The following is a 26,643-nucleotide window of genomic DNA, read 5'->3' on the forward strand; positions in this document are numbered from 1 at the left end:
AAGGCTTTCTGTCTCCTTTTCCCCCCTTTCCCATTGACATGTAAAGTGATATCAAAAGTTGTGGGGAAAAAAATCCACAACAACAAGAAAACAAACTCCAAAGTTTCATGAAGAGGTTTGCCATGTGTCCATGGATAATTTAGCATTTTTGTTATTGTGGAATGTTGAGACTTGGCTCTTAAAATAGTGGCATGTTTTAGTCAATGCCATAGCCAATAGCAAGAATGGAAATAATTTCAGTAAGGGAAGAGTGTGTTAATTACCTGCAAAGATGTTCACATTCAGTGCTTTATTTCATGTGTTGTCATGTATGCTGAAGCAAAGCAAGTAAAGTGCTATACTGGGACAGTCTGTGTGCATGGCTTAGAGCTGAATAGATGTAAATGGTTAAAAAGGGGTTCTCTGCTAGAGAGGAGGAGGGGAGAGTAAGAGTGCATTCCCAAAAAAGTACATTCCCAAAATAAAAAGCTTACATCATGGACCTCTTCAGCTTTCCCACACTTCTTTCCTAATTATTGTCCTGCAGGACAGCTGATCTATTTCAAACAGGAAGTTGTTTACAGATAACACTTGTAACTGTTTTGTCTGATTTGTTGAACTGTCGAAAAGCAAAAGACAACCTCTTCTCAAATTAAAAACTGTCAGACTTCTGTAAACAGCAGCAATGAGGTTCATCTGTGCAGTGTCCCTGCAGGCACAGAGCATTCTGCAGTTCCCATTTTCTCAGCAACCATAAGGTAAGAAACTTTTATATTTTCACTCTTCAGAAACACTGGATGTTTTTTAAGGGGGTTGCCTTGTAAGTGGCAGGATACAATTCATGATCCCCAAATAGTAGGGGGAGGTAAGGAAAATAAGAGCTTGCTCAATTATATCAGATAAAGTTGGACCTTTCTTTTGAGAAGCACCCATGTGGATTACATTGCTGAGTTCTTTTTGGGGGGGGTGGGGGGCCGGGGGTTGTGTTTTGTGTTAAAATGTACAAATGCCATTGGAAGAGCTGGCTTTGAGCAGGGAAGGACAAAACAGTGTATGAATTGTAACTTTTCCTACAACTGAAACTTACTATAGTTTGCTAATGGTTTGCAATTTCTGGTAACAGATAACTAGCATCAGTTTAATTTTGAAAATGCTAAGTACTTTTCTCCATCCTACTTTTTTTCCTAAACATCTGGCTGTTACCTACTTTAAAAAGTGAGCTTTTAATGCATCTGCAAAGCAGGGAATGACTCACACTGCAGAAGTGAAGAGGTGACAGAAGATCCAGTAAGGGCTGGAATTACACCACTGGATAATTAAAAGCAAACTTAGTGAAAACCAAATCAAATTGGAAATAATATACAGGATTGCTTAATGAGATTTAAGGATGTGTAAAGATAGAAAATCTTGGTCTAAATGTGCTGAAATATGAGAGTGAGCTGTATTTCAGTAACCAGAAGGCCACATGCCTGCTTTTCAGTCATGAGGTATGAAACACGGGATTCATAAAAGGACTTATGAATGCTTAATATAGGCAGTGAAATTTAGGAGGGGGATTGTTTTCTAGGAGAATTAAGCTACAGTGGAGAACTGAAATACAGAACTTCACTTGCCATACAGTGAAACAGAAAGAGCCCCACAAGATACTAGAACTTCCATCCTTTGGTATTTTAAGAATTAAAAATATAGCAAATGTAAAAACTATTGTCCTGCATTTCATATCTAGATGATTGTTTACATTATAATGAATGTTTAAGCCATTATAGTGATCAGAGAATACAAAACACTGATTTGACACTCTCCCTTAGAACAATGATATTAAGATACTACAATCTGTGACTACTTGTCAGACAAATCTCTAAAGTTTTGTTATGCTACTGATGTAGTATAAATAGTGCATACAGATGTAGAAAAGAAATAATGCTTCCAAGTTGAGTATTCCTTTTAAAAATCTTTGGGCTGTCTTTCAGAAAACACTTAGGTGTATATGTTACAATTCTTGTATTAATTAATACATGAAAGAGAACATTTAACTTAAATTCATAGTCAAAATGGCATTTTGAACATGTCATGGTCCTAGAGTCAGCAGAGAATTGCACTGTGGAAACAGCAGAAATCTACTGTTTAATATATTGATTTTACTCAATGTTGAAGGCTGTTTTTTCCAATTACTTCTGAGTTATTTTACACAGTTTCTAATGCTCTTATTTAGTTATCTTTAGGGCTGTCCAAAAGCTCTTGAACCAGAATCCTTTTGAAGTAGGAAGACTTTTGGCAAAGTAGCTTTTTAAAGAAAAGTGTCAGTTTTCCAGGGTAGTTTAGTTCTTTTGTCAAAGTATTTTGGCCGAAAACCAGAGGAGTTTAGCCAAAAATACTCCCATGGTGTCTCCTGGGAAGTGTAGTTTGTGCTTTGTGTTGCATTTCACTGCTGCCTCGACTTCACAGCTGAATCATGTTTCCCATAGACCAAGTGGTCAGGGTCTCACTGTTTCATTTCCCTTGGTAAGAGGAGTGTTAGGACGTGTTTTAAGAAGGGTAGTCTAGTGAAAGAGGCACAGACTGAACTCATGAGGCATCAACTGGAGGCAAAACCCTCGGATTACTGGTTGATAACTAGCTGGCAGCTTCTTAAAGTGCTTCCTTCTGGTTTGCACATGAGCCACAGACCCTACTGTTTGTGGGTCCTAAGAGTAGGATCCTTCAAGAAGATTTGATGTGTTGGTAGAAGACTTAAAGCCTTTTGAAGAATTCAGCCATGCAAATGACTATAAAGGGAGAAAACATTTTAAAGTGTTTCTAAGGTTATGTTAGTGCTTCTGCCAACTTTCATGCTAGAAATGCTCTATTTTATATACTTGGAACTGAATGCTGCAAGTGAGTGCAGCTGGGTATTAAGAGCTAGGTAAACATAAGTCAAGAAAAACAACCCACTAGGAGCCTGAGACTTCAGAAAGAGATGATTTTGAAAATCCAGTAAGATCTCATCTCACCCATCTTAAGTGCCTCTTCAGAAAAATCTAGAGTGATTTGCCTATAGTTGTATAAGATGTCTGTAAGCAATAAGGAGTGGAGGCTGGTCTTCTCAAGTTCTTTATCAGTGACTGGAGCAGTCTCTTACTTGTTTATTAGAATCCAAGGACTCATAGCTGCTATGACTTTTTGGATGCTGCTTCTTCAAAACTGTGTCAGAAGATTGGTTAGGAGGTCCATAGGGTGTCCAGGACTCCAGGATAGAGCAGTAAGACAGGTAGTGAGGAGTTTTATGTTTCACATTGTTTTACTTTTTTTTTTACACTGAATAGTAAAATGGCTTTGGGTGGGAGAAACCTTTAAAGATCATGTAGTCCAACAAGATGGCACATGAATGAAACAAAAACGTGAATAAACTGGTTCACAGTGATGCAAGTGAGATATGTGGCTCTAGGCCAAGAATCCACAATAATTTTGTGCTATATGGGGCAAACGGAGGAGAGCTAAGTACTGAAGAAAGTGAGACACCACAGCCAGCCAAGTGTGTGATGGCCACAGCAGTCCTGTGGAGAATGCTTCTGATGGAGATTCCCTCTGCTGGGAGTGGATAAATTCACAACCTTTAGTGCCAAGTGCTTTCAGGAGCTTGAGTTCCAGAGGCTAGAACCTTGCTTTGAATGTGTGTGCCCAGTTTTACTTCAGGCATGGAAGCTTCCGAAACAGGCTCTGAAAAAGGGGTTTTCTACAGTTCTATTTAGAAAATGGATGGCTGCTACTGAGCTGTCATGTAATAATCTACTGGCTGGGAGCACTTACAGGGAAGTGGGAGATGTGCTTGCAGCTCATTGCGTTGCTTCAAATCTCCATCTCCCCTCTGCTGGAAAGGTGCCCTGTCAGTAACTGACACAGTCATATTTGGAAGTGGGACCACTGAACATCCAAGATTGTGTCCACCGCTCCCAAGACAGTTTCTGTTGTTGATACTACTTTGATTTTAAAAGAGAAAAAATAGGCTTTCCTGGACTGTTTAGGCTTTCTATTCCTTTGGCGGAGCACTCTCTTAAGCTAGTCTGCAAGAGAGAGGCGTCTCCCCACCACGTTTTGGAAAGGAATGGCAGTGTTTTCTATTAACCTTCCCGCTTACAGTGTGCTTAGAGGAGAATAAAGGAGTTTGGATGATTTTCCTTGATGAGCATAAATGGGCTAGGTGGGAGAATACTGCCTTGTTATTGTCCTGAAACAAGAGTTGAGATTGTTCAACCTAGAGAAGAGAAGGCTCTGGGTGAGATCTTATAGTAGCCTTCCAGCCCCAGAAGGGGCTAAGGAAAGCTGAGGAGGGAGTTTCTGCAAGAGCATGGAATGATAGAATGAGGGGTAATGGCTTTAAACTGGAAGAGGTAGGTTAGACATTAGGAGGAAATTCTTTACTGTGAGGGTGGTGAGACACTGGAACGGGTTGCCCAGAGGAGTTGTGTATGGCCCCTCCCTGGAAGTGTTCAAGGCCAGGTTGGATGGGGCTTTGAGCAAGTTGGTCTAGTGGGATGTGTCCCTGCCCATGCAGGGAAGCTAGAACTAGACGAGCTTTAAGGTCCCTTCCAACCCAAACTATTCTGTGGTTCTACGTTGGCCATCTCTGCTCTGTGCAGTAAGAAAAGCTTAGGCACCCAAGTAAGCTTTCTGACAAAACCACAGGCACCTCCTGCCTCTTAAGGTGACCCAGTTGTTAGGAGATGGTTTGGGATGCTTTGTTTGAATTTGGTATCAGAGATACCAATTCAGTGGTAGTGTTGCCAGTGCTGACTTAAGCAGCTCTTACCTGGTGGTTTAGGCATGAAGAATAGGGGGCAAAGGATGGAAAGTGGAAAGAGAAACTACTTCCACTCTGAATGTTTTTTGAGTAGGAATCTTGAAGAATGAAGCTGTGTCCATAGCTGTGATCAGGATCCTGGTGCCTGTCTTTGGTCTTAAGCATGGCTAAGTCTGTGATTTTTTTTTTTTTTGGTTGTGTTGATTTGCTAACTGTGGAATAAGCATAAATAATAACAACAAGAAATCCCATGGATAGTATTCTGTGATTTTCGGTTTAAATTGAGTGATTTAAAGGCTTAGTTGTGGATCCCTCCAAATTTTCCTGTGATAGCTGTGATGATGCTTATATAAAGTGGAATTTTATTATTATCCTCAGAGAAGGCTTTATAAGAGTCTAATTTTTGTAAATTAAACCAAAGAGCTTTTAAAAAAATTAATATGTGAAGGAACTGGCAATGTTAGATGGTGTGGTAATTACAGCCAATCAAAATAAAAACATTATACAAGAATGTAATGAAGACTTATCATAGGAAACAGCAAAAAATATCTTATAGGAAGAGAATGTCTCTCAAGGAGCTCTCTTGTCAGAATGGTACTAATGAGAAAATAGGTCTCTGATGGTGAAGTGATTAGTGAAGTTGCATACAAGAAATATTAAGGGAACAGATACTGAGAATGTGTGGCAGAGCAAGAGAAGCAGTGCTCATGGGTGCTGCAGAGACTGCAGGGTGGTAGATCTGTCAGCAGCATCCATAGATGCATTTGCAGTGTTTCTCTGTAGTTGAGTAGGGAATTTGCAGTTTAAAACTGACACAGAGATGAGGTGAGATGACAATGACAACCATGTTATGAGCTGCATCTGAAAAACCCCTTTATTGGAGGTTTTTTTCCTTTGCTGATGTCAGAATTGCCTTTCATATAACTGTGGAGGACCAAAAGCTCTATAGTCACTCTGCTTTCCTTTTTTATGAATGTTATATAAAATCTTCAGGAATGTATGATGCAGGTATCAGCAATTTATGATTAAATAGTAGCTCTTTCCTTACTTCTGCTCCATTTAAATAATTGTGAACATAATCTAAGTCTTAAATCTTTGAGGAACAAGTATAGATTTTTCAGTACCATCTTCCTTTTGTATTTTCAAGGGTAGTCCTTAAAAGGACAAGGCATATTTCTTCACAGACCATTCACAGATAATATTCACTTGTTTTGTTGAAGAAATAGTGAAGAGGAGCCTGATCTGTCTAAAGAAGTCCTTGTGATGTTCTTAGGTAGAATGTGAGGGTTTCTACCTGTTTCCAAATATCTTCATGTCTTGAATATCTTTTCTCCAGAATTATTCAGGTGGGATTATTGAAGTCTGTTTGTGTCATATGTGGAGACAACTGTATTATTTTCATAAGTTCTGTGGAGATGGGCTAACAGATTATATATACCAGAAGTGCTTTAAATGACTATTGATTTTTACACAGCCTGTGGCCACTGCTATATCTATCTGCTTCTGCAGTGCTACAGGTGTACTGGGAGCTTAGTAGCTTAGCACACTGTTAAAGAGTGCTCTATAGATGCTGGGGCAATTTTACTGTCAACTTGAAACTCTCCCACCTGAAAAGAGATCAGTTGGGCATGCCAAGGTTAATTTCTGGATGTTGTGTGTCAAGATTCTTGTGTAAGCAATGCCACCTTGATATACCCAGGGAAAACGTTATATCAGCTACAGTGCATGTGCATCCTTTTAGTGTAAAACAAATCTGTTGGCACTGTGCCAGTCTGTCAGCTGCTTTGTTAATGGATTTGGTCATAAAAGTTTTTTTCCTGTTTTCAAAGCAACTGTCTATTTGAACATATATTCGCCTAAATAGACTTTGTTTTCATGTAATTGCATTCACATTTTTCCTTGATTTTAGGGAAGATGATGTACAATGTTGCAACTACAGTGTTGGATACATGGACTTTAGATGTTTAGAGTTTTACCGATTTGGACTGGATTTACATGTTCAGAGTTGATTCCTGGGCACCTTTTGGCAGCACTGAGTAACTGTGGTAAATTTCATTTTGTTGTTTGTTCTTCCTTTGCTTAAGTCAACTGGCAGAAGCTGGGATTTCAGCCAGGGCAAGGTCACAGTACTCTTTAACACCTCTGAAGCCTTTTCTTTTGCTAGTAGCTGCATAACCAGAGCAGTAGCATTAGTTTTTTGCTCCTGCAAGTGCCCCATAAATGCTGAAAATATACACGCTGAGGTTCAAGTGATCACTGCGTAGCTGATGTGCAGCTTCTTAATTTGTTCACAGTCAGACTCTGGTCAAGTTCTAGCTGTGTGAAAGATGTATCTGCTGCTGTTAGAGAATTTGCTGAGTACCAATGCAAGGGGAGATGTCAGTAATTATGAATAACACAGCTTGTTATATTGTTCCCTAGAAATGTACATTATTAAAACAAAGAAATCTCTCAGGGCAGTTGGTTAGATAGAGGGACTTTAATAAAAAAATTCCAAAGGGACTTGTCATTCTCGGGAATCTTTTGGTAGCAGAAGCATCTTGGCATATGGATAAGGGAAGTAACACCTTCAGTTTATATGAATTCAGTTATGTTCTACATATTACATCTGTTTCTGAATTTACTTTTTTTTCAAAATGAGATAAGTTTGTAAAAAGCATTCAAACTTGCATGCAATAACTTGTACTTTTTCCACAGTATTTTTAAATCCTTGTAGACCAGTGCATTGTACATGGCAGAGGATTTTGAAGAACTGCTCTAGGAAAAGTTTTACCACTGAAGGATGTTCTTTCAACTGACTTCCATTTGGCATACCTCATAAGTAGGACCATGACTATTGCCAATGATATAGATTGATTAGTGGAAGTCTGCTGAAGTTTAAGAATGCTTTGAGGACTTTGTTAGTGTCTAGTCGTCTGCAGTAACCACATATCTTTGCATGTTCTTTTACCTAAATCACATCAGATCCATACAAACCTGTTTGTTTTTCCCCACTGCATTTTTGCTTCTACAACCATTTCTGTGTACCAACCACGTATTTCCTCTTAATCTGGGGAGCTGCTCCTTCCTTTTTTCTTCTTTCCCTTATCTGCATTTGGAAAGGTGTTTCAGGGCTCTAGGAGTGAAAGGACGTTGAATAACACTGTTGCTATAGATTCACCTTCACTTGTCCAGTGAAGACATGCAGCTGTGTTTCCTGTGAGGCTTGCTTTTTGTTCTGATCCTCTTGTTTTCTCTTGCATTGAGTCTTGGCCATTTTACTGAAGGTGTTTTTGGTCTTTGTGTTGCCGATATAACTTATTTCCCTCCTTTTCCCAGGGTCATGGTGGGTGATATGAAAGGTTCAGTGCAGGATCACACTTAGAGTATTATTTGGTCTCTGCAGATTCCTAGCCTGAGAAAAAAATAACCTTTTGTTGGAATTGGATTGACACTGCTCCAATTCAAATGCAAGATTCTGACCATGCATGCTTATGTACCATATACTTCTTGGAATGATGTCCTCAATATGTCCTTGTCATTTGAGGATAACACTCTTGGATCATTTCCATGACTCTTGGTGGCTTGCATGCTATTGCAAAATGCCTTGTGTTGTTGTACCTCCTATGTGCTGTATCTATTCCTGGATATTTTTTTCCATTGTAGACTGGTATTTTGCCATATCTTTCCTTCTCTTAAAATGTTCCCACTCCAATTATGTGCTGGTTTGGTGCTTGTTTGTGTGTTTTTGTTTGTTTGTTTTTGTTTTGTTTTTCCAAGTGAATTTAGTCTCTTAATTCTTTTACTTACACATTTTTGTTTTCTGTATGCTGCTGACCTGCCAGGACACAATTTTGTAGCACACTGAGGGCCATCTCAGCTGCTGCCAAGGGCATTTCTTTCCCGACTGGCAACATTTTTCACAGGAATGATGGCCATTTTACCCTCACCAGGAACCAAGGAACTAAAACAAATTAAAAATATTATAAAAAGAAGAATAGCTTTCTGGTGGCACAGCAGCCTGTGCTAGCTCATGATGGGATCAGCTTGCAGTTTGTGACAGTGCAAAGAAAAGGGGGAGGGGGTGTAATGTGCGACTGCAGTGGGGAGGTCAGGCTGCTGTTAGCCCTCCTGTAGATTGGCTTAGCTAATTAGTGATGGTGGGCCTCCCTTCTCCTAGCTTCACATAACTACATGGTTAAGCTGGTCATACTGGGCAATGGAATAGATACCTCTAGAAACAATTATCTGTCCTGTTTTAGAATGAAATGAATCCACGTGCCAAGGTGCCTTTCTCTGATGATTATGCAGAGAACTCGGGGTGATGTTTTCAGACTGAGCACCTAAGCCAAAATCTTTTAATCCCACCCAAGATCTGCGTATAACTTTTGGTAGCTTGAGATCTGGATCTAATCAATGTTGCCCTGATAAATAGTCCTAATGCCAGCTGTGCTCTGTCTTGTGCTTCATTTTTTTGAGGTGTCATACTTACAGCATTTAGAAGGGCTGGGCAGCTGTCAAGTGACTTCTTTTTATTCTTAGAACCTCCTTTAAATGTGACTGTTGCATATCTAGTGTCTGAGACAATGGAGGCAAAAGCTGTTTCTGGTCTGTTGCTTTTGTTCTCCTCAGTAAGGAGTAGGATGCTGGGGCAGCTGAAAGCCAACCTTTCTACCATCAGCTTGCACTCTGAGATGGTTCAATTTCTCCCTCTGTCCTTTCACTGTCATTCTCCCCTGGTCAGGTCTCTTGGTTTTTCATTTTTGCTTTGTGTTGCTGGTAGTCATAGAATCGTAGAATGATTAAGGTTGGAAGGGACCTTAAAGATCATCATGTTCCAACCTCCCTGCTATGACCAGAGACACCCCACACTAGACCAGGCTTCACAAAGCCTCACCCAGCCTGGCCTTAAACACGTCCAGGGAAGGGGCTTCCACAACCTCCCTAGGCAACCTATTCCAGTGGCTTACTACCCTCATGGTGAAGAATTTCTTCCTGATGTCTAACCTAAATCTACCCTCTTTCGGTTTGAAACCATTACTCCTTGTCCTGCCTCTGCCCTCTGTGGTGAAAAGCCCCCCCTAGCTTTCTTGTAGTCTACATTCTGTCTCTTCTCTTGTCTTTCCTCTTCATCTAGCCTTTTATGATGCTTTGCTTAGATTTTTGTCTTCTGTCTGGGAATTCCTGACCTGTCCGTGTGTTTATACACAAGTTAGAAACAGAAAGCAAGAAAGGGAGAACACTAATTTTGCCCCTTTTTAGTCTAGTGTTCTATCATTAGGCTTGAGCTGGCTTCTTCATTGCTTTCCTACCATCCTTTAACGAGGCATGCCTGAGTGCAATCTAATGTCACCTACTGTGTTCATCCAATGGGAGCAATGGCTTTCCTGGGGAACTGGAGTTGTGGGTTCAAATCCTTTTAAGGATGTTCCATAGCTGGTACTTCTCACCTGTCTGAGCAATACTTGAGCGGCATTTCTGTTGTGCAAAAGGCATACACCACTGGTCATGTGTGGAGTGGTTGGATGGGTCTTGATAGACCTTTCTGCCTCATCTCTGCACCTTTGAGAGCATAGCTGTGGAACTGGGGCCATCCAGTGTTAGAAACCATAAGTTGGTTACATGGGCATGAAGCAATTAAATATTGTATAAACATCTCAGCTTCTGCAGCCAGTGTTAAGCCTCTGATATGGAGAGTTGAAGTGGTGCCCTAAAGCTTCAGAAATAATATGACAGATGCATATGTAAATAATACATATTTAGTCATGTGAAGAAAAATTCCTGTGGTGTTCTTCACTGATTCTTCGTGAATCCTTGGTGGTTTAGGTCTATTGATAGGTGTGTGGGAATAGGTTCTTATGAGGATGCTTTATAGGAGCAGGGCTGAACAGAGATAATTTAGATACAGGTTGTAGAAGAACTGACAGCTATATTTGGACCCTGTTGTTTGTTTGTTTTGAAGTTCTTAAAATGTGATCTGATGTACATTAAGGATATCACCCAAAATTACAAGCTATTTTTGTAAATTACAGCTGCAAACAAGCCTGTAGCAGAGATCTTGTCATCTTAAAACATTGTGGGAGAAGTTTTGTTTAACATTTCTGGTTATGTTTGACAGATACACAGAAAAAGAAAAAAATTCTACTTGAGTGTAACTCTCTACCATCTAAAAACCACACAGCTGTTATGAGAGACTTAGAGCAAGAAATAACATCTCTAGTTACAGGTGTTAAAAACATACTTGCCCCCTTTTGGCACTGTTTTCACCTCACCCTTGCGGAAGCCCTGATTTTCTATTTTCAGTGCAGATGACAATAAGTCTGGCAAACTAGTTGACTTCAGCAGAACTGCATCAGGAAGAAACTTTTCTCAATTTTTAAAAACATTCTTCTTGATGAAAAGTGAGGCTGCTGTTCCTGTGTATGAGAAGGGCACCTGTGTTTTACAGACAAAAATAATAGTCTCTCACACCTTACAAACATCCTCTGAGGAAGTAGCTCTATTGAGCCAGAATTAAGTGCACTTTGGGGGAGTAACCAATGACTTCCTATCAGTTAGGCTTTTAGGTATAAGTTTAGGCTCACTCTTTTGTCCTTTGCAGCAAACCTCTCTGTTCCTCAGCATCATCAGGACCTGAAATGTGTTATATCTCTGCTTTATGCTACTCCATGCTCCATAGATTTCATAGGGACTTCTTAGCTGCAGCAGTTATGGTTCTAATTTTTGCAATTCTCTGGTATTAACATTTAGGGATTTTTTTTTTTTAATCTTTCAAGTCCATTGCTTTAACCTTTAAAGCAACATGTAGAATTTAACTTCAGAGTGTTGCAATGTTATGAAAATGATCACCCATTGTTTAAGCAGCTTTATAATTGATTCTGATTTTTATATTCCAGCTAAATGGTCTGATTACCAAAGGTAATGCATGGAGGAGCTAGGAGGAGAAATGAAAGAGTGCCTAGATAAGATAAAAGCATAGCTACATGAAACATCTGTAGATTAGGAAGGCTGTAATGGAGAAAGAAGGGGTCAGTGACACAGGTTACATCTCCAGAGTGAAAGACATCTTCTCCAGGGAATGATCCATAGCCCTTGAGCCAAGGGGTGAAAAGCAGCAGCATGCATGTGCTGGAGGCTTGTCCTTTCCTGCTTCCCTCCAAAATGAATCCCTGGATCTGCACTGGTGTTACTCTTGTAGCCCTGGGACATCATTCCTTTTTTTTTTTTTTTTTCTTTTATCTGTTTGAAATGGTGTGAGGTCTGTGTCACAGCCTGACAGCCTGGCATTTCACTGCCATGAGTGTATGGGCATGTTTTGCATCCGTTAGGATGCGGCTTAGGGCTTGCCGGAGCATTTGAGGATACACAGGCTGCCAGATAGTTCTGGGAGGTGTCAGAATGTGGATGACAAAAGACTTGAAAAGTCAAAGGAGTGAAAACTGTTGAAAGCTGCCAATGTGTTTGTAGTGCTGACTCAAACCTGCTTGGGAAAATCACCCATCCAATGTGGCTATGGCACTGCAGGCTTGGGTGTGTACCAGGAACATACTCTGTTCAGAACGTAGATAATTAAGCTCAGATCCTGAGAATCAAGCATAGTTTTAAAAACAATAATACAAAAATCATAAAAGTGGAAAAACCCCTCAGTAATAGGAGAATGAAGACAGCTCAAAGAGGAATCCCATAGGATTATACAGAGGATTATAGCCACTCCATAGCTGTTAGCTGGCTGAGCACTACTGCCAGCAAGCATAATTTTCCTTCTGCATTTCTCAGCCATTTGGATTCAACTAGGCAGATCATCTGTGTTGTTGCTTCTAGGTCCGAAATATCAGTATGTGGAGCAGCTGCTGGCAGATACATGGTCTTCATGTGTGAGAAGTTTGCTGGCTGAAGTGATCTCTAAGCTTTCCATCCATGGTTTTGGAGCTGGGGGAGGGGTGGGAGGGTGGTGGTGGTGTAGTGGTGGAGCTCAAGGAGTGTGGGATGCCAGCTGGCCTGGCTGATCCTGCAGCAGTTTTGAGTAAACCTCTGGTGTCCTGGTGAGTCTCTGACCTCTCAAGGACTTGTCACTTAAAGCCTGGCTTAATAAACCTCTTCTCTCATGGCACATGAGACATATTCCTTAAAGCTGACAGGTCTCAAAAGTTCTTTTGAAATGATCATGTTGGTTGCATTGGTATATTTCTGTTCCTAATGGGAATAGGGGTATTTTTGCTTTCAGCTTATGCTGATTTGATGGCCATCATTCCAGTTTCTGCAAATTTGACTCCTGACCTGTGTAGACAGTGAGACAATATTTATACTTTTACAAGTGCTGAACATCTCCAGATTTCTTTTGGGCATTGATTTTGCCAATGAACAGGATACTCCAAATACCAGGGCTAAGATCATGTTTGAAAAAACATGCTGGTGCCTTTTTCTGAGGTCCAATTTCAGTGGGATTTAGTGTTCTAAGTGCCTTTACAAACCTGGGTCTGAAAGGACTTGAAGGTAGGTCGGAAAGGCAAGGAATTTTTCAGGATTTTAAAATTTTAAAAAGCTACTGCTGAAGCACATACCAGGAGATCAAACTCTTATTTCAATCATATATGGCATTTAGCTGCAGAAGGGAAGGTTTCTTTTTAAAGCAGGAAAAGGCGGAGAAAGTTGTATCTGAAGTGCTTTTGGTTTGATTTCTACTACTGATGTGTCCTTTTACTGCAGCTGCAGACTCTATAAAGTATTTAATCTGCAACCTCTTCAGCGATTTCCTCTGTTAGTGACTCTTCTCAGACCAAGGTAATTTCCCCAGTATTCATGTGGGTCCAGGTGTTGTGACCTAATTGACACTAAGAGACTCTGTTTTCTAGAATGAGTCCCTTTTCTCTGCAAGTCAAGCTATCATGAAATAAGGTGAGCTCCCTGCTTCCCTGCTGCTTGATGCTGGTCTCATTTCTGAGCTGTGTAGAAGTTTGCAAAGCAGATGAATATTTAACATACCTGGAGACTTTGATCTTTCAGTTGTAGTCTGTATATATCTAACACCTCTTAAAATGCAACCAGAAAAGGTGGTGATGCCTTTTTAGCCGTTAATGCAGAGACTGGAGCACCTTCCTAATTTTAATTCCTTCTTCTGTCTCAGGCCGTTTCTTCGGTCTTCTCTGACTGATCTGTCAAGAATCTTTTATCACCAGGCTGGTGGATGCTCATGCTGAAACTGCCTAATTTCCAGGCTTTCAGCTGAGTATCTGAACCACTTGGTTTGAAAGCTTTTTTGATCTTCTGGATCCCAAAGTGCCCCACCTACAAAGAAAAGGTAGGACACCTTCCCTAGGATGTTCTGCAGGCTGGTGGCCAGGTGCTCTCCTGGGCTGTAGAATGGGAGCTGAAGGCAGGCAGGACCCATGGCCTCTGTTTGCTCAGCCTGCAGAGCATGTGTGGCTATCATCCAGAATGGTCCCACTCACTGTACCTCAAAAGTGGTGCTGCTGAGGGCTAAACACCTACATTCAAGTATCTGGAAGAGACTTCCAGGTATGAGTCTCTGCCACACCCTCCTGGCTGGCCGAGGCAATGACAACTCACCGCTTTCCCATGTAGGGAGCGTCGATCCCGAACTCGGCATAGTAAAGTCTAACTATTCAAATGCCAAATCTGGCCCTACAAGCCTTGGAAAGGAAGCTCTGCAGAAATGCCCTTCTTCACCTTTCCTTTTGCCTAGTTTTTGCTGCTCTTTCTTTTGCTTGCTGACTGTTACGAATCACAGACTTTGCAAAAAGAGCCAGGACCATCCACTGTGGATACTGTGAGATCCTCTAGACCACGAGGTACACCAAGATGCAGTGCCTTGTACCCCTGGGTTAGGAATCTCCTACTGGGGAGATGTGGCCAGATTCAGGCTTAATCTATGGGAAGTAATTTGGTGTGCACATGAGAATATGAAGGCAAAAAGTACTATCATAGAGCTCTGATACTTCAAAACTCTATCAAGACTGTGATCTAGTAGTTAGTATAACCTCAGAAAATAGCTATAGGGTGGCCAGTGGCCTGACTGGTTTCTGGCAATCAAGACTGGCTCTGTGCATAGGTGAAGGCGGCAGCAGCCTGAGAAAGCAGAGGACAGTAGCACAACCAAATGATTTCTGTTGGTTTTGCCTGTCAAAGCCCTGGGGAGCAGGGCTGATTGCTGCTTCTCCGTGGCAATAGAAGTTTTACATACAAATTTTCATTACTCTCCCCACCCTCCTCCATTCCCCCCTTCCCAGCTATTGCCATTCTCTAGAGTCTCCTTTGTGCCATCTTGCTCTCCTTTGGAAGAAAAGCTGGGAAACAGATTTGAGTCAAAAGGGGCTCAGAGCATACTGCCTCAACCCTGGAGGACTGGTGAGAATTGGGGAGTCTGCCCTGCAGTGTAGATGGTGTATCAAGGGTGTTATGAAGCAAAGCAGTCTTCCGTGTAGCTCCCTACATGAGAAGGGAGACAAAATCTGCTCCCATCTGATCCCCCTGCTGCAGTCTATTAATTTTATCTCCTAGAAGGATATCCTAGAGGATAATGGAAGCATATACTAGACAGCAATTCAGAGGGATAATTTATTCCTCCAACTCCAAAGTCATCTACTTAATCTTACTGCTAAGACAGTTACTAAACATATCAGATGATGGTGGAATTTTAAATTGGAGCAAGGCTTTTAAAACCCGTGTACATTTTAAGGCAAAACTGAATTTTGTTGCACGCAGAGGGCAGTCTGCCCAGCTTGTTCCATTGCTTATATTTTGGGATTTGCTTCACCAGCCCATTGTCACCCTGAAGCTTATTCTTCTTGTCCCTTCTGAAGCACACTTAATCCTTCAGGCTATCAGCAATATAATAGATCCACACTCCTAGACCCCCAGCATGCTGAGAGACACAGACCTATGTACTGGCCCCACCTGGCTTATTTCCGAAGGAAATCGGGGAGTGGAGAGTGATACAGCCAATCTTCTGGCTCTAGATAGAAAATGCTTGCGTCTCTATCATGGCTATAGAAGATGATATACAGGTACTTTCTCTTGAAACCCTGATTTGACTTTCAGCTTGTTTGTGTAGTACAGAGCCTTATTGAAAGAAAGACTGGAAAAACATGCCCCAAGTACATAAATAACACTTCTGTCAAAGAGTATTTCCATTGACGCCCTAAATACCAGCTTTTGATGGTCCTTTCACACAAACTCCATTTCTGTACTGTTGTTTTCTTAGAGATCTCTTCAGAGCATAGTATCAGGCAGGCCATTTCACTTGTCAACTTAGACAAGGGTAGTTTCAGAAACGAATCTGTTCACGATTTATTGAAGGCTCTGATACAACTTCATTGCACGATACAGTGACATATCTCCCTTCTAGCCTCAATGAGTTAGATCAGTGCTATTGTATCAGACAATTGACTGGGCACAATTTCAGTGTTTAGGTAGATGGGAAGTGAAATTTCAGGCTTTTAGGTTGGTCTCATTGTCTGCTGAATGACCTCTGTAGAGCAGTATGCACTCTTTCTAAGCGGCAACTTAATACTAATATCTTTCAGTGCAAGCCCATGTACTGCATTTTCCCCTTTCACCTTTCCAGATCCCTTCCTCCAATGAGAAATGATGAAGGCAGAATTGCCCATTATTATCATTGCCTGATTTACTTTTCCTTAACTACTGTTTTTCTGAGCTTTAGTTTACCCAGACTAACACCAAAACAAACTGCTGAATGCACTGCTGCAGGTTTCATGTGTTCCTGTAGAACACACAACCTGCTCAGAGGACCTGCAGATGTCCTTCTCATGCTCTGTAGGTTATGGCATACAAAAATATATTGTATTCATAGTAGGATGCTGCATATGTTCATAAACTGTTAAAAGTCTTTGGAATTCTCATAACTGTTTATTCATTCTTTTGTTTAGGAGTCAGTGACCTGTAAGTGCTCATTATGAAGAGAGATCTGGTTTTCTTGGTGACTCTAATTAGCCTTGCCTTCCTGTCACTGTTAAGGTCTGGATATCCTCAACATATTGCAGAGGAGTCCTGCTCTGTTCAAATTCTTGTTCCAGGCCTCAAAGGTAATGTAGAAGTCTACTCCATCATTCAAATACTAATCCTTTCTTTCTAACAGGCTCATTTGCACCACTGTTTCTAACAGAGACAAAGAAGGTGCCTTTCAGTTGTCCTTTTATTTGTCCAGTTTGTAGCCTCCCTAAAAATGAAGTTTTAAGGTTTGTAAGATGAACTTCAGTCTGTTAAAATGAACATGATTCAGAGAATGCGTGCCAAAGTTTCCCAGACTCACTCCTGGTCGGTAGTGCTTGTTGTTCTGATACGTTGCCTGGTTGCTTTGTCTGTGTTCATACTCATGAATGGTGCAAATACCCAAAGACTGTAAAATCAAGCCCTCATTTATACCAGGAGAGGTTTTAATTGCTGTTTTGTGATGTACTAATGAAGTATTTTGCATTTTCTAGTTTATGCTTGTCTTCTCTTGATTTTATGTGCTAAACTGCCTTCTAAAAGAAACAAAAAATTAGATTTTTAGCATTTGTATTGTTTCTGTTGGCAAAAGCAACATTTTTTTTAATATGCTCTCGAACTATTGCTGAAAAAAGGTGGTAGGTAAATTATTAATTTTTTTTTTTGCAAAATATGTATTGAAGTACCTTAGATAGGAAACCAGAGCTGCAAGGAGTTAACCTTTTTAGTTAACTCTCCTTATAGAGGCTATGTTTGTTTTTTTACTGGAGTGTAACATCTGTGAGCGTGGGAAAATACCTATTAACTAAAGACAAAAAAATCCCCATGAAAACCACTACTTTATCATTAATTCTAAAAAAAAATTGCATTGTTTAAAAACAGCTAACCTTCCAGTTTTTCTGGTAGTTATGCATTGTAGTATCACAGAACTTACCTAACAGTATCATTCCCATAACATTATCTAGTGCAAACCTGGGCTTTACCCAGTTGCCTGAGGACCACAGTATGGACTGCAGGCTCTATCTGTGCTGGTGAATTGATTGATGAGGGCAAGGCTCAGTTTTGTCCTGCAGTTGTTCATACAATTAACTTGTGTGCAGTCTGGTTTTGCTGTGGTGTAAACTGCCTTCTCCAGATATTGACCAGTTTGGATGTGGCTGCCCTGGAAGCAAGAGATTTGGGCTGTAGGAATGTGGTCTGGGCTTGGCCAGTTGGCTTCAGGACCAAAAAATCTCTCCTGTTCTTTGGATGCCTGAAGTGCACTAAAATCTGTATATTCTTTATTTTACCTCAATAAGTGGCCTTTGAATTAATATCATTTATGCCTTCTGTAGTTGTTCTAGACCATCTGGTTAGAAAGAACAACACTATATCCAGGTCTTCTGAGGTTTAACTAAGCCTTGAGTAAGGTTGTTTAATTTGTTTGACGTATTAGCTGTGAAATAAGCATAAGGTAATGTTGTTGATGTGATTCACAAAGAAGAACACATTAAATATATGTTGTCTAAAGTTACACAGAACATCAATCAAAGGGTCAAGCCCCACAGTACTGAGGACTGAAGCTTTGAAATGATTTTTCATTTCAAAAAGCTGACAGGTTTTGACAAGTTTTGTAGGTTCTTTGCATTAGTTTCTTTATTTGTGTACTTCATCAAAATTTACAACTGTGATTAACATTTTTATGGAAGGACTTTTATTATTATTATATGCAGCAGAGTTTTTTAAAATGTATAAACAGTGCAGGACCCTGGTTCCTTGTTAGAAGGCAATCCTGAGCCAGGAAACAATGAAAAGGCCTGAAAACCATCATGTGTTAATGATTTCACTCTGCTTCATGAGATATAAGCCTTGCGAAAGTAGAGAGATTGGTGTACAAATTCTGTGAAGCACAAAATGGCCTGATACAGCCCTAGTTAATGTGAAATCCCTAAAAAGCTATCAATGCTCCAGCTATGCTGTCAGGGGGACTGGCCCAGGGAACTGGTAATGAGATACTGCAGTCCCCTGCTGGCACAACTCCAACCCATGTCGGTGGACAAGGCTTCCTTTGAACTGAGCATAGATGTGGCTGTGTGCCCAATCTTCAGCTCCTATGCAGTGGGGTTTGCTCTCTGGGGCTTTTAGATCTGCCCCATCTCTTCCTTGGCTGGGCTGCTGGCAACATCTCGACTGCTGCAGGAACAGCCCTGCATTGCTGCTGGGCTGCTGTCAGGGTTTGGGAGAAATAAGTACAGGGAAGAAATGGAAGAAATGAGGGAGACCATGGGATACGTGAAAGGGAAAAAATAGAAGGAAAAGGTCAAGCCTAAGAAGTGGTGCAGAAAGTGGAGCCCAGATGGGGTGGGTGAAGGAGAAAGACACCAGGGAAAAGTAGGTAAGCATAATGGATAAATTTTAGAAGAACAGGAGGAAATAAAGGGAGAAGAGAAAAGAAGTGCACAAAGAATGAAATTGAGCGGACAGACTAGAAACTAAAAAAAAATAATAAAATTACACAAAGCCAATTAAGATTTTACAAAATAAAAGGGGAAATCTGAAGGGAGAGGAGATGAGAATAGAGTTAGAAATGGAAAATAAAGAAAGCCGGTAAAGACACCAAGAATAGAAAAAGGCACAAATGAGTTTAAGGTCAGCAGCTTAGATCTTATGGACTTGTTTATAGGGTTTGGGTTTTTTTATATATATGTATAGCCTCAACAGCATAAAGGAGTAAGATGAAATGTGGAGGGGAAAAATACTGTGGCTGTGAGAATCAAGACAGCAGACTGAAGCCAACAATATTAATGATGAGTAAAGTGTGTTGTGTGTGAAGAAGAGATGGATGATGAAGCCTCACTACTTTGCTCACTCATGTTCTTCCTGAAGTCCTGTTTCTTTTGATAGGCTTATGAGATTGAAGTTACTAATATTGTGGAGAAAAAAATAACATGGAGCAATCCTTCAACACTTAAATTCTCTGTTTGTCACCTTGTTTTGTCTGCCTTCTAGGATCTGAAGCAGGAATTGTCTTTATAGTCTCAGTGGTCTACAATACATGAAAAAGTTGATGATACGTTAATAAAATGAAACATTTTTTTTACACCCATACTTGATGATTCTACTCATACGGGTTATATGAGTAACACAAGAAAGTTATCACCAGCCTAGGAATGCTTAATAGCTTATGTAGTTAATGTTTGATGTGCTGTACTCAATGCAGTATATATTACAGCTCAAGGTAGGCAAGATGTAAACATAATCAGAGACAAACCCTGTCCCTAAGAATTCACAAGAAGAGGTAAATTGGCACCAATGTCAAGATATATTGCTTGATTTATAAAAGATATCTGCCAGTGGTGACAGGACAAGAAGCTTGTAGTAGCATCAGGATTGTGCCTGATATCTGCAATCTTGCTGCAGCTCAGTTTGGCACCAGGGCTAAATTTATTTTGGGCATGTGGTGCATCACAACCATCTCACCTCATCTCAGCTGTGTGGGCAAAAGCTGCATTGCACTGAAGAAGGTACTGTTTGATGCAGTAGGGCTGGAGCAAAGAGCCACCCAGAAAGGGATGGAGAGGAGAGTGAGCAGAAGGTAGGAATGCAAAGGGACTATGACTGGAGGAGAAGGCCATGCTGGAGCAAGTGGGTAGGTATCACAGTGCTGTGACCCAAACTTCTGCTCTGAAGGGACTGGGTGTGATGTGTGGCAGAGGGGCTGGACACCACAAGGGAGGAGCAGAGGTGTCTTTCTCAGTTTTGTTTTGTTTTTTTCTTCCTAATTAAGGAATCAAAAGTTGAAAGTTAGTGATAGTTGTTGATATATTAAATTGTTCGAAATTCCCTGGCAGAAAACTGTTTTGTTGCCCATGACACCTGCACGGGATTTGCTTTCTCAGCTTGCACAACACTCAGGGCATGTACATACAGTAGAAACACGGACTTAAGCATGGCAAAGCTGAGCTGGACCTCTGGTCAGTCCCTCATGGGCAAAGTCTTGCTGTTCAAAACAGCTGATACCAAAAAATGCAGAGTGATCTCTAGCTGGGCCTGTAATAGGGTAATTCCTGCCAGGAAAAGTTTTAAACACCCACACGAAGGAGTGCAGTGTCATCTTATTACAGGAATAAATGCAGGCAAGTGTAATGGCCTGAAGCAAGGGTGATCTATTTTATTGATCCCTAATGCACAGCTTTCACTCTGAAGAACGTGTAAAGCAATAGGCTGTAATAGCCTGCTCTCAGCCTCCAGAGAGCAGGAAAAAGTCATTGTCAGGATTTATCTTTGGGAAGCAAAGAACTCATAACCAGCCCTGAGGGGAAAAAGGCAATCATACAAAGCCTATTGGTTACCTGATAATAAAAAAGTGACATTCCCAAATGTGCCAAATAATAGCCTGTTTCATACTAACAAGATTATTCATTGGGGATTATGTGAAGTTTGTCCTCATTAAGGTCAGAGAATGGCCTATTTTGCATGTCTGAAGACAGGGAAAGAGGTCTGGAGCCTGCTGGCAGCCTGTAAAAGGAAAATATAACAGATGGAGGGCCAAGTTCAGCTCACAGCCACCTAGGCCTGCAATAAAGAGAGAGAGCTGGAGGCTGCATGTTTGAAACATACTGTGTTTCAGCTTCTTTTTACATGTCGTCTCTATGGTCCTTCTCCGAACCACAGCTGTCAGCTATGCCAAAGTGCAGAGCTCGAGAAGTACATGATAAGTATTGACTTCTCTGCTATGGTGCTCCCTTCAACTTCCTGGAGAGCAGCTAATGCTCACTGTCCTCTGTAGAAATACAGCTTTGAGGCATCAGGTGTGTTATGCTAGCTCTGGATTTTAGATCTTGGCATTTTCTTTCCAGTTGAAGCCAGAGAGCTTTCCTGTCCTTCATATAAATCTTTTTTGTAAAGGTGGCTATGTAAATTGTTCTTTAAAATTCTATTTGTTTAAGAGATTTTAATTTTATGTCAGTGGCAAACTACCATAGTAGTGAAATGGTAAGGAGCAAGTGAAAAAAAGTAAGCATTCCCAATTTTCCAATGAAAGGCAGGCAGGGGGGAGGCAAACATTTACAGAAACTGATGTGTAAATATGCTGAGTATAATAATGCACCATAAGCCATATTTGTGTAAGTACAGTGCACATTGGTTTGTACCACAGAGATTAAAAGGCACATTATATAAATGAGGATGTGGATTAGGAGATGCTTCTTCATGCTTAAAAGTTATCCTCTAAAGAAGCGATGTAGTAATGCCTGTGGTATAGACCTGATCCGTCCTTCATAAATGCATAAACTTTTCCATTTATTTATTATTACTGTTTGTTTTTTAATTTGAGTTTATAGTTAAACCATATTCACCTGAGACTTTAGCATGCCCTGAGCAGATACTCAGGAGGTGTTTGGTGAACATGGTCCCAGAAGTTTCCTAAGTTAGGGTCTAATTCTGAAGCTTCTGCTTAACTGAATTGTGCTGTTGAGCTTTTGAGGGGTTGATGACCTAAGTAACCTGCACAAAACTAGACCCGTTGTATGAGACTTCAGTGGTACATTGACTTTGGTTTTGTCAGTGTCTATGCCAGTTGCAGGAAACTCTGTTCTCCATGCATCAAGTAAAGCTGTTAGGTCAGACTGTATTTAGTTTTATGTTACCCTTCTTGTCATAGTGGGGTTTTATTTTCAGTGGGGAGAATGGCACTCTTGTCACACCCACAAATAGAAAACAGTCCTGGTTTTAATATTGTTCTTTTTGTTTCCTTTTGTATCATCAGGGGAGGCCGGAGAAAAGGGTGAGAAAGGAGCTCCAGGTCGTCCAGGCAGAGTCGGGCCTCCAGGAGAAAAAGGTAACTTTGTTAAAGAAAGCGTTTTGAAAGTCGTTCCTGACCAAGTGTTGCCTTTTCTTGGGAGATAATGGTGGTGGCAATCTTCTCTCCCTTTGCTGTGTGACCAAGTGATCCTTGGGCATTATTGTGTACCATGGTTGTGGTTTAACCCCAGTAGGTAGGTAGCTCAGCTCTGCACAGCTGCTCGCTCACCCTGCCCTGGTGTGATGGGGTAGAGAATTGGAGATGTAGAAGTGAGAAAACTCCTGGGCTGAAACAGAGACAGTTTAATAGGTAAAGCAAAAGCTGTGCACTGAAGCAAAGCCAAATAATACATTCACTGTTTCCCGTCAGCAGGCAGGTGTTCAGCCACCTCCAGGAGAGTAGGGCTCCATCACGCCTAATGGTGATCTGGGAAGAGAAATACTATCCCTCCAAACATCCCTCACCTTCCTTCTTCCCCAGGCTTTATATGCAGAGCATGATGTCATATGGTATGGGAGAACCCTTTGGTCATTTGGCTCAGCTGTCCCAGCTGTTTACTTTCCCAGCTTTTTGGGTACCCCCAGCCTGCACACTGGTGGGATGGCATGAGAATCAGAAAAGGCCTTTACTCTGTGTGAGCTCTGCTCAGCAATGATGAAAACATCCCAGTGCTATTGACAGTGCTTTGGTCACAAATCCAAAACACAAAGCCATACCAGCTACTATGAAGAAAATTAACTCTCAGCCAAAAGCAGTACAACTATGTGCACTCATTTGTAGACTAGCTATTGCTTTCTGGCAAAGATTAATTTTGGAAAAAAAAAACAAACCACTTGATTTTTTTTTTTAGAAGGGTGTCTGTGAAGAAAGACATCATAAAGCCATCTTTATATTTTTGCCTTCTGTAAATGCAAATTTTGTATTAGTTCAGAGAGAAAAAATGAGGCTCAGTTTTCTTGTTTCCTGTTATTTATAGTTGTGAATTCTCACAAAACCTGAATTAAAACTTGAGGGAAGGCAGTACAAACAATAATAAGCAGAGATGGCTGTGAACAGCTCCACATTTCTTGCATCACCGTTAGTAATATGTATGGAAGGATGGTAGTAACACTGTTTTCATTGTAATTCAAAATACTTGGAGCTCTTGAGAGGAATGGTGCTCAATAGAACTTAGTTATACAGCTGGAAGAAATGTGGTATTTCTTTCTTGCAAGAAATTGTCTTTTCACATTTATTTTTCTCCTGAAGCAAGGAGGGTATTTGACCTTCATAGGTATTTCGGGAGATGCATATTCTGAAAAATTCACATTAGGAGTAGTCAAAACCTGTTATTTCAATATTGAAATCAAACATTTGACATTCCTGTCATCAGAATGATGGAGTTATTTTTTACTAAACTGAACTTACAGGCTTCCTTTCAAAGAAATCACAGTGGTAATTTACATTTCCTTATGATGGTATGTGATCCATTATGTAGTTCTTCTAGGCAAGTATGTACCCTTCAAGGACAACCCTTATAAAACAAATAATCAGAAACTTGCAAGGTAATGCAGCATGAAGAAAAGTTGAAGTACCACAGAATAATTCAGGTTAAAAGAGCTCATCTGGTTTGATCTTCTGCTTAAAACAGGGCAGACTTCAAATATATATATGCTCAGGGTCTTGTCCAGCAGACTTTTGAAAAGCTCCAGGTATGGAGATTCCATATCCTTTTTCATAGATCTGTTCTTCAGTGTCATTGTGAAAGACCTGTTACTGAGCACCAACTAAATTTTTTCTTATATTTTGTGATCATTGCTTCTTGTCCTTTTGCTGTGTGTCTCTGAAGACAGAGGCTGTATCTTCTCTACAAACCACTTGTCACTAGTGGAAGACTGCAATTAGGTTCCCCCCTTAACTTTTTCCACTCCAGCGAGATAAAACCATCTTCCTCAGATGGACTCCAGTTGGCTTCTCTTGTATGAGGACTGAAAAATCTCTGGGTTCTTTTATGCGAAGGAGTTTTCTAGCCAGCTGTTGGCAGGCCTTTATCAATTCATTGCAGGTGAGGAACTTAGTGGCTGGCTGAACTTATGATATTCCTGTCAACATATTCCTGTAACTTTTTGAGCTCTTTCTTGCTGGCAACACTGCCATCCAGTGCACCAGCTACTCCAGCCAGCATGTGGTTTTTTACAGACTCACAGAGCATCCTTCCACTTCTTTCTCTCTGTTACTCTTGAAAGAGTTGTCCCTGAGGAATAGCACTCATTATCGGCTGCTGATTAGACTTTGATGGCATTGCAACAGCATCAGCTAGCCCTCTCAGCACCCCTGAATGCCTTCTGGCCAGTGCCATTGACTTGTGTACATCCAGGTGAAGTAATCCTTAATTCAATTTTTCTCTAGCACGAGTAGCATGTCCTCTCCAAATCTTTGCTATCTGGCATGAGGAACTAGGGGCCAGAGAGCAAACTTGCCAGTAGAGACCTGGGCAAAGAAAGCACCAAGTACCTTAGCTTTTATTGTGTCCTTTGTCACCAGGTTGCCTTCCTCCTAAGCAGAGTGCCCATGTTGGTCTCTTTTGCTTCTGCCTTACCTGTCTTTTGTGTTATCCTTCATACACTTAGCTGAGCTCAACTCCAGATGAGCTTTGTCCTTCCTCACTTCATCTCTGCATACCCAGGATATACTTCCATATTACTTTCTGGTAGCCTGTCCTCTTATCCATCTCCTTCATGCTTTCTTTCTGCATTTGGTCTCAGTCAACAGTTCCCTGTTCAGCCAAGCTACCACCTGCCATATCTGTTTATTTCCTGCCCATTGCAATGGATAGTTCTTACACTTCAAGGATTATATACTTAAGGATTCATTCCTTAAGACTGAGAGCTCTTATCCTGCTGCTTACCTTCCTCACTTCCTTCAGAACCTTGAGTGCTCCAATCTCATGAAAGCAGTCAAGGTCACTGCAGCCAAGGCTGCTGTTGACTATCATATCTATAACCTGTGAGTAACAGGTCTAGGATAATAGTGTTTCTAGCTGGAGACCCAGTATATACATTGGATAATTGTCCCTGATGCACTTTCTGGACTGATTGTTCCTCGTGGTGCTGGTCTTTCAGAAGAGGCTAAGTAGTTAGTCTGCAATTATGGAGCTTCTTACATTTGTTAAAGGAACTCTTTGCATCCAGTCCCACTTCTTGACAAGACAGTCTGTAATGAATGCCCACCATGATGTTCCTCTTGCTGGCGTCCCTCTAAATCTGACTTACATGCTTTCAAAAGACCAGTTACCTGTTACAAAGTAAATCTCTATGTATCAAGGTGCCTGCTCTGCAGAGCATAACCCTTGCCTCATCTTCCCTGCCTCTCCTTCCTAAATTTAGAGCAATGTCCATTGAATGCAGTACACCTATTGTTCTGGCACTCCCATCATATCTGGGTGACTGATGTCATTAAATGGACTCCCAGTTTCGCCTGTTTGTTTCTCAGGCTTTGATCATTTTTGTACAAAAATCTTTGAGATGGGCGCCTGCTTATACTGCTTTCTCATCGGGAGCCTCTCCTGTTGTGCATGTTTACCTAGCTTGGCATTTTGTCAAATCAATTAAAAATGCTTTGGACCATCTGAAAAATGGATGTACTTTTTTTCAGTCAGGCCAATCCATGATGGAATATGTCATATATTTTATACTGAAAAGTTGCATTTATTTGGAAAATCATTCTCATAAGGAATATTTGATAATAATAATTTTCCAGTCTTCTATACCTCCAAAAGTCTAAAATTCTGATGACATGGAAAAAAGAAACACTGAAGTGAAAATTCACTGGAAGGAAGCATATTTGAAACAAACGAAAAAGAGATTAAATAAAACTGAATATTAATGCATGCTATAATGGTATTTTTCCAGGCAGTGCTTTCAGGTTAAGCACAGGCAAAATTTCTTACTGCTTTCAGAGCAATGTATTTTTTTCCAGTTTCCTTTGTGCCTCCAGATTTGATTTGGCACTGTTATGTTCTTTGAATAGTTGGTAAACTGTTTTATTTTAGCATAGTAAAAAATTTCTACAAACAAGTTTATTTTTGAAATGAATTATAGTTAACTAATTTCATTAATGCTGTACATTTGGTAGATATTTGTCTTCATCAACTCCCTTCTACAGAAAAAGATCTTATTTT

The 26,643-nt window shown here is 40.7% G+C and overlaps 1 protein-coding gene across 3 annotated transcripts in view; it reads left to right on the forward strand.

Moving 5' to 3' along the window:
* The first annotated feature begins 523 nt into the window (after positions 1-523).
* Positions 524-26,643, forward strand: part of COLEC11 (collectin subfamily member 11) — a 39,527-nt gene continuing 13,407 nt past the window's right edge. The window contains exons 1-4 of one of the 3 annotated variants that reach the window (XM_051613960.1): positions 524-737; positions 6,666-6,801; positions 16,642-16,797; positions 22,449-22,520. In XM_051613960.1, coding sequence (XP_051469920.1) covers positions 16,668-16,797; positions 22,449-22,520 — 202 coding nt within the window. In that variant the 5' untranslated portion in view covers positions 524-737; positions 6,666-6,801; positions 16,642-16,667. The remainder of the gene's footprint in view (positions 738-6,665; positions 6,802-16,641; positions 16,798-22,448; positions 22,521-26,643) is intronic. The other 2 variants (XM_051613959.1, XM_051613961.1) reach the window with 2 other exon arrangements.

The sequence above is a fragment of the Apus apus genome, chromosome 3 (assembly GCF_020740795.1).
Source record: "Apus apus isolate bApuApu2 chromosome 3, bApuApu2.pri.cur, whole genome shotgun sequence".
NCBI lineage: Eukaryota > Metazoa > Chordata > Aves > Apodiformes > Apodidae > Apus > Apus apus.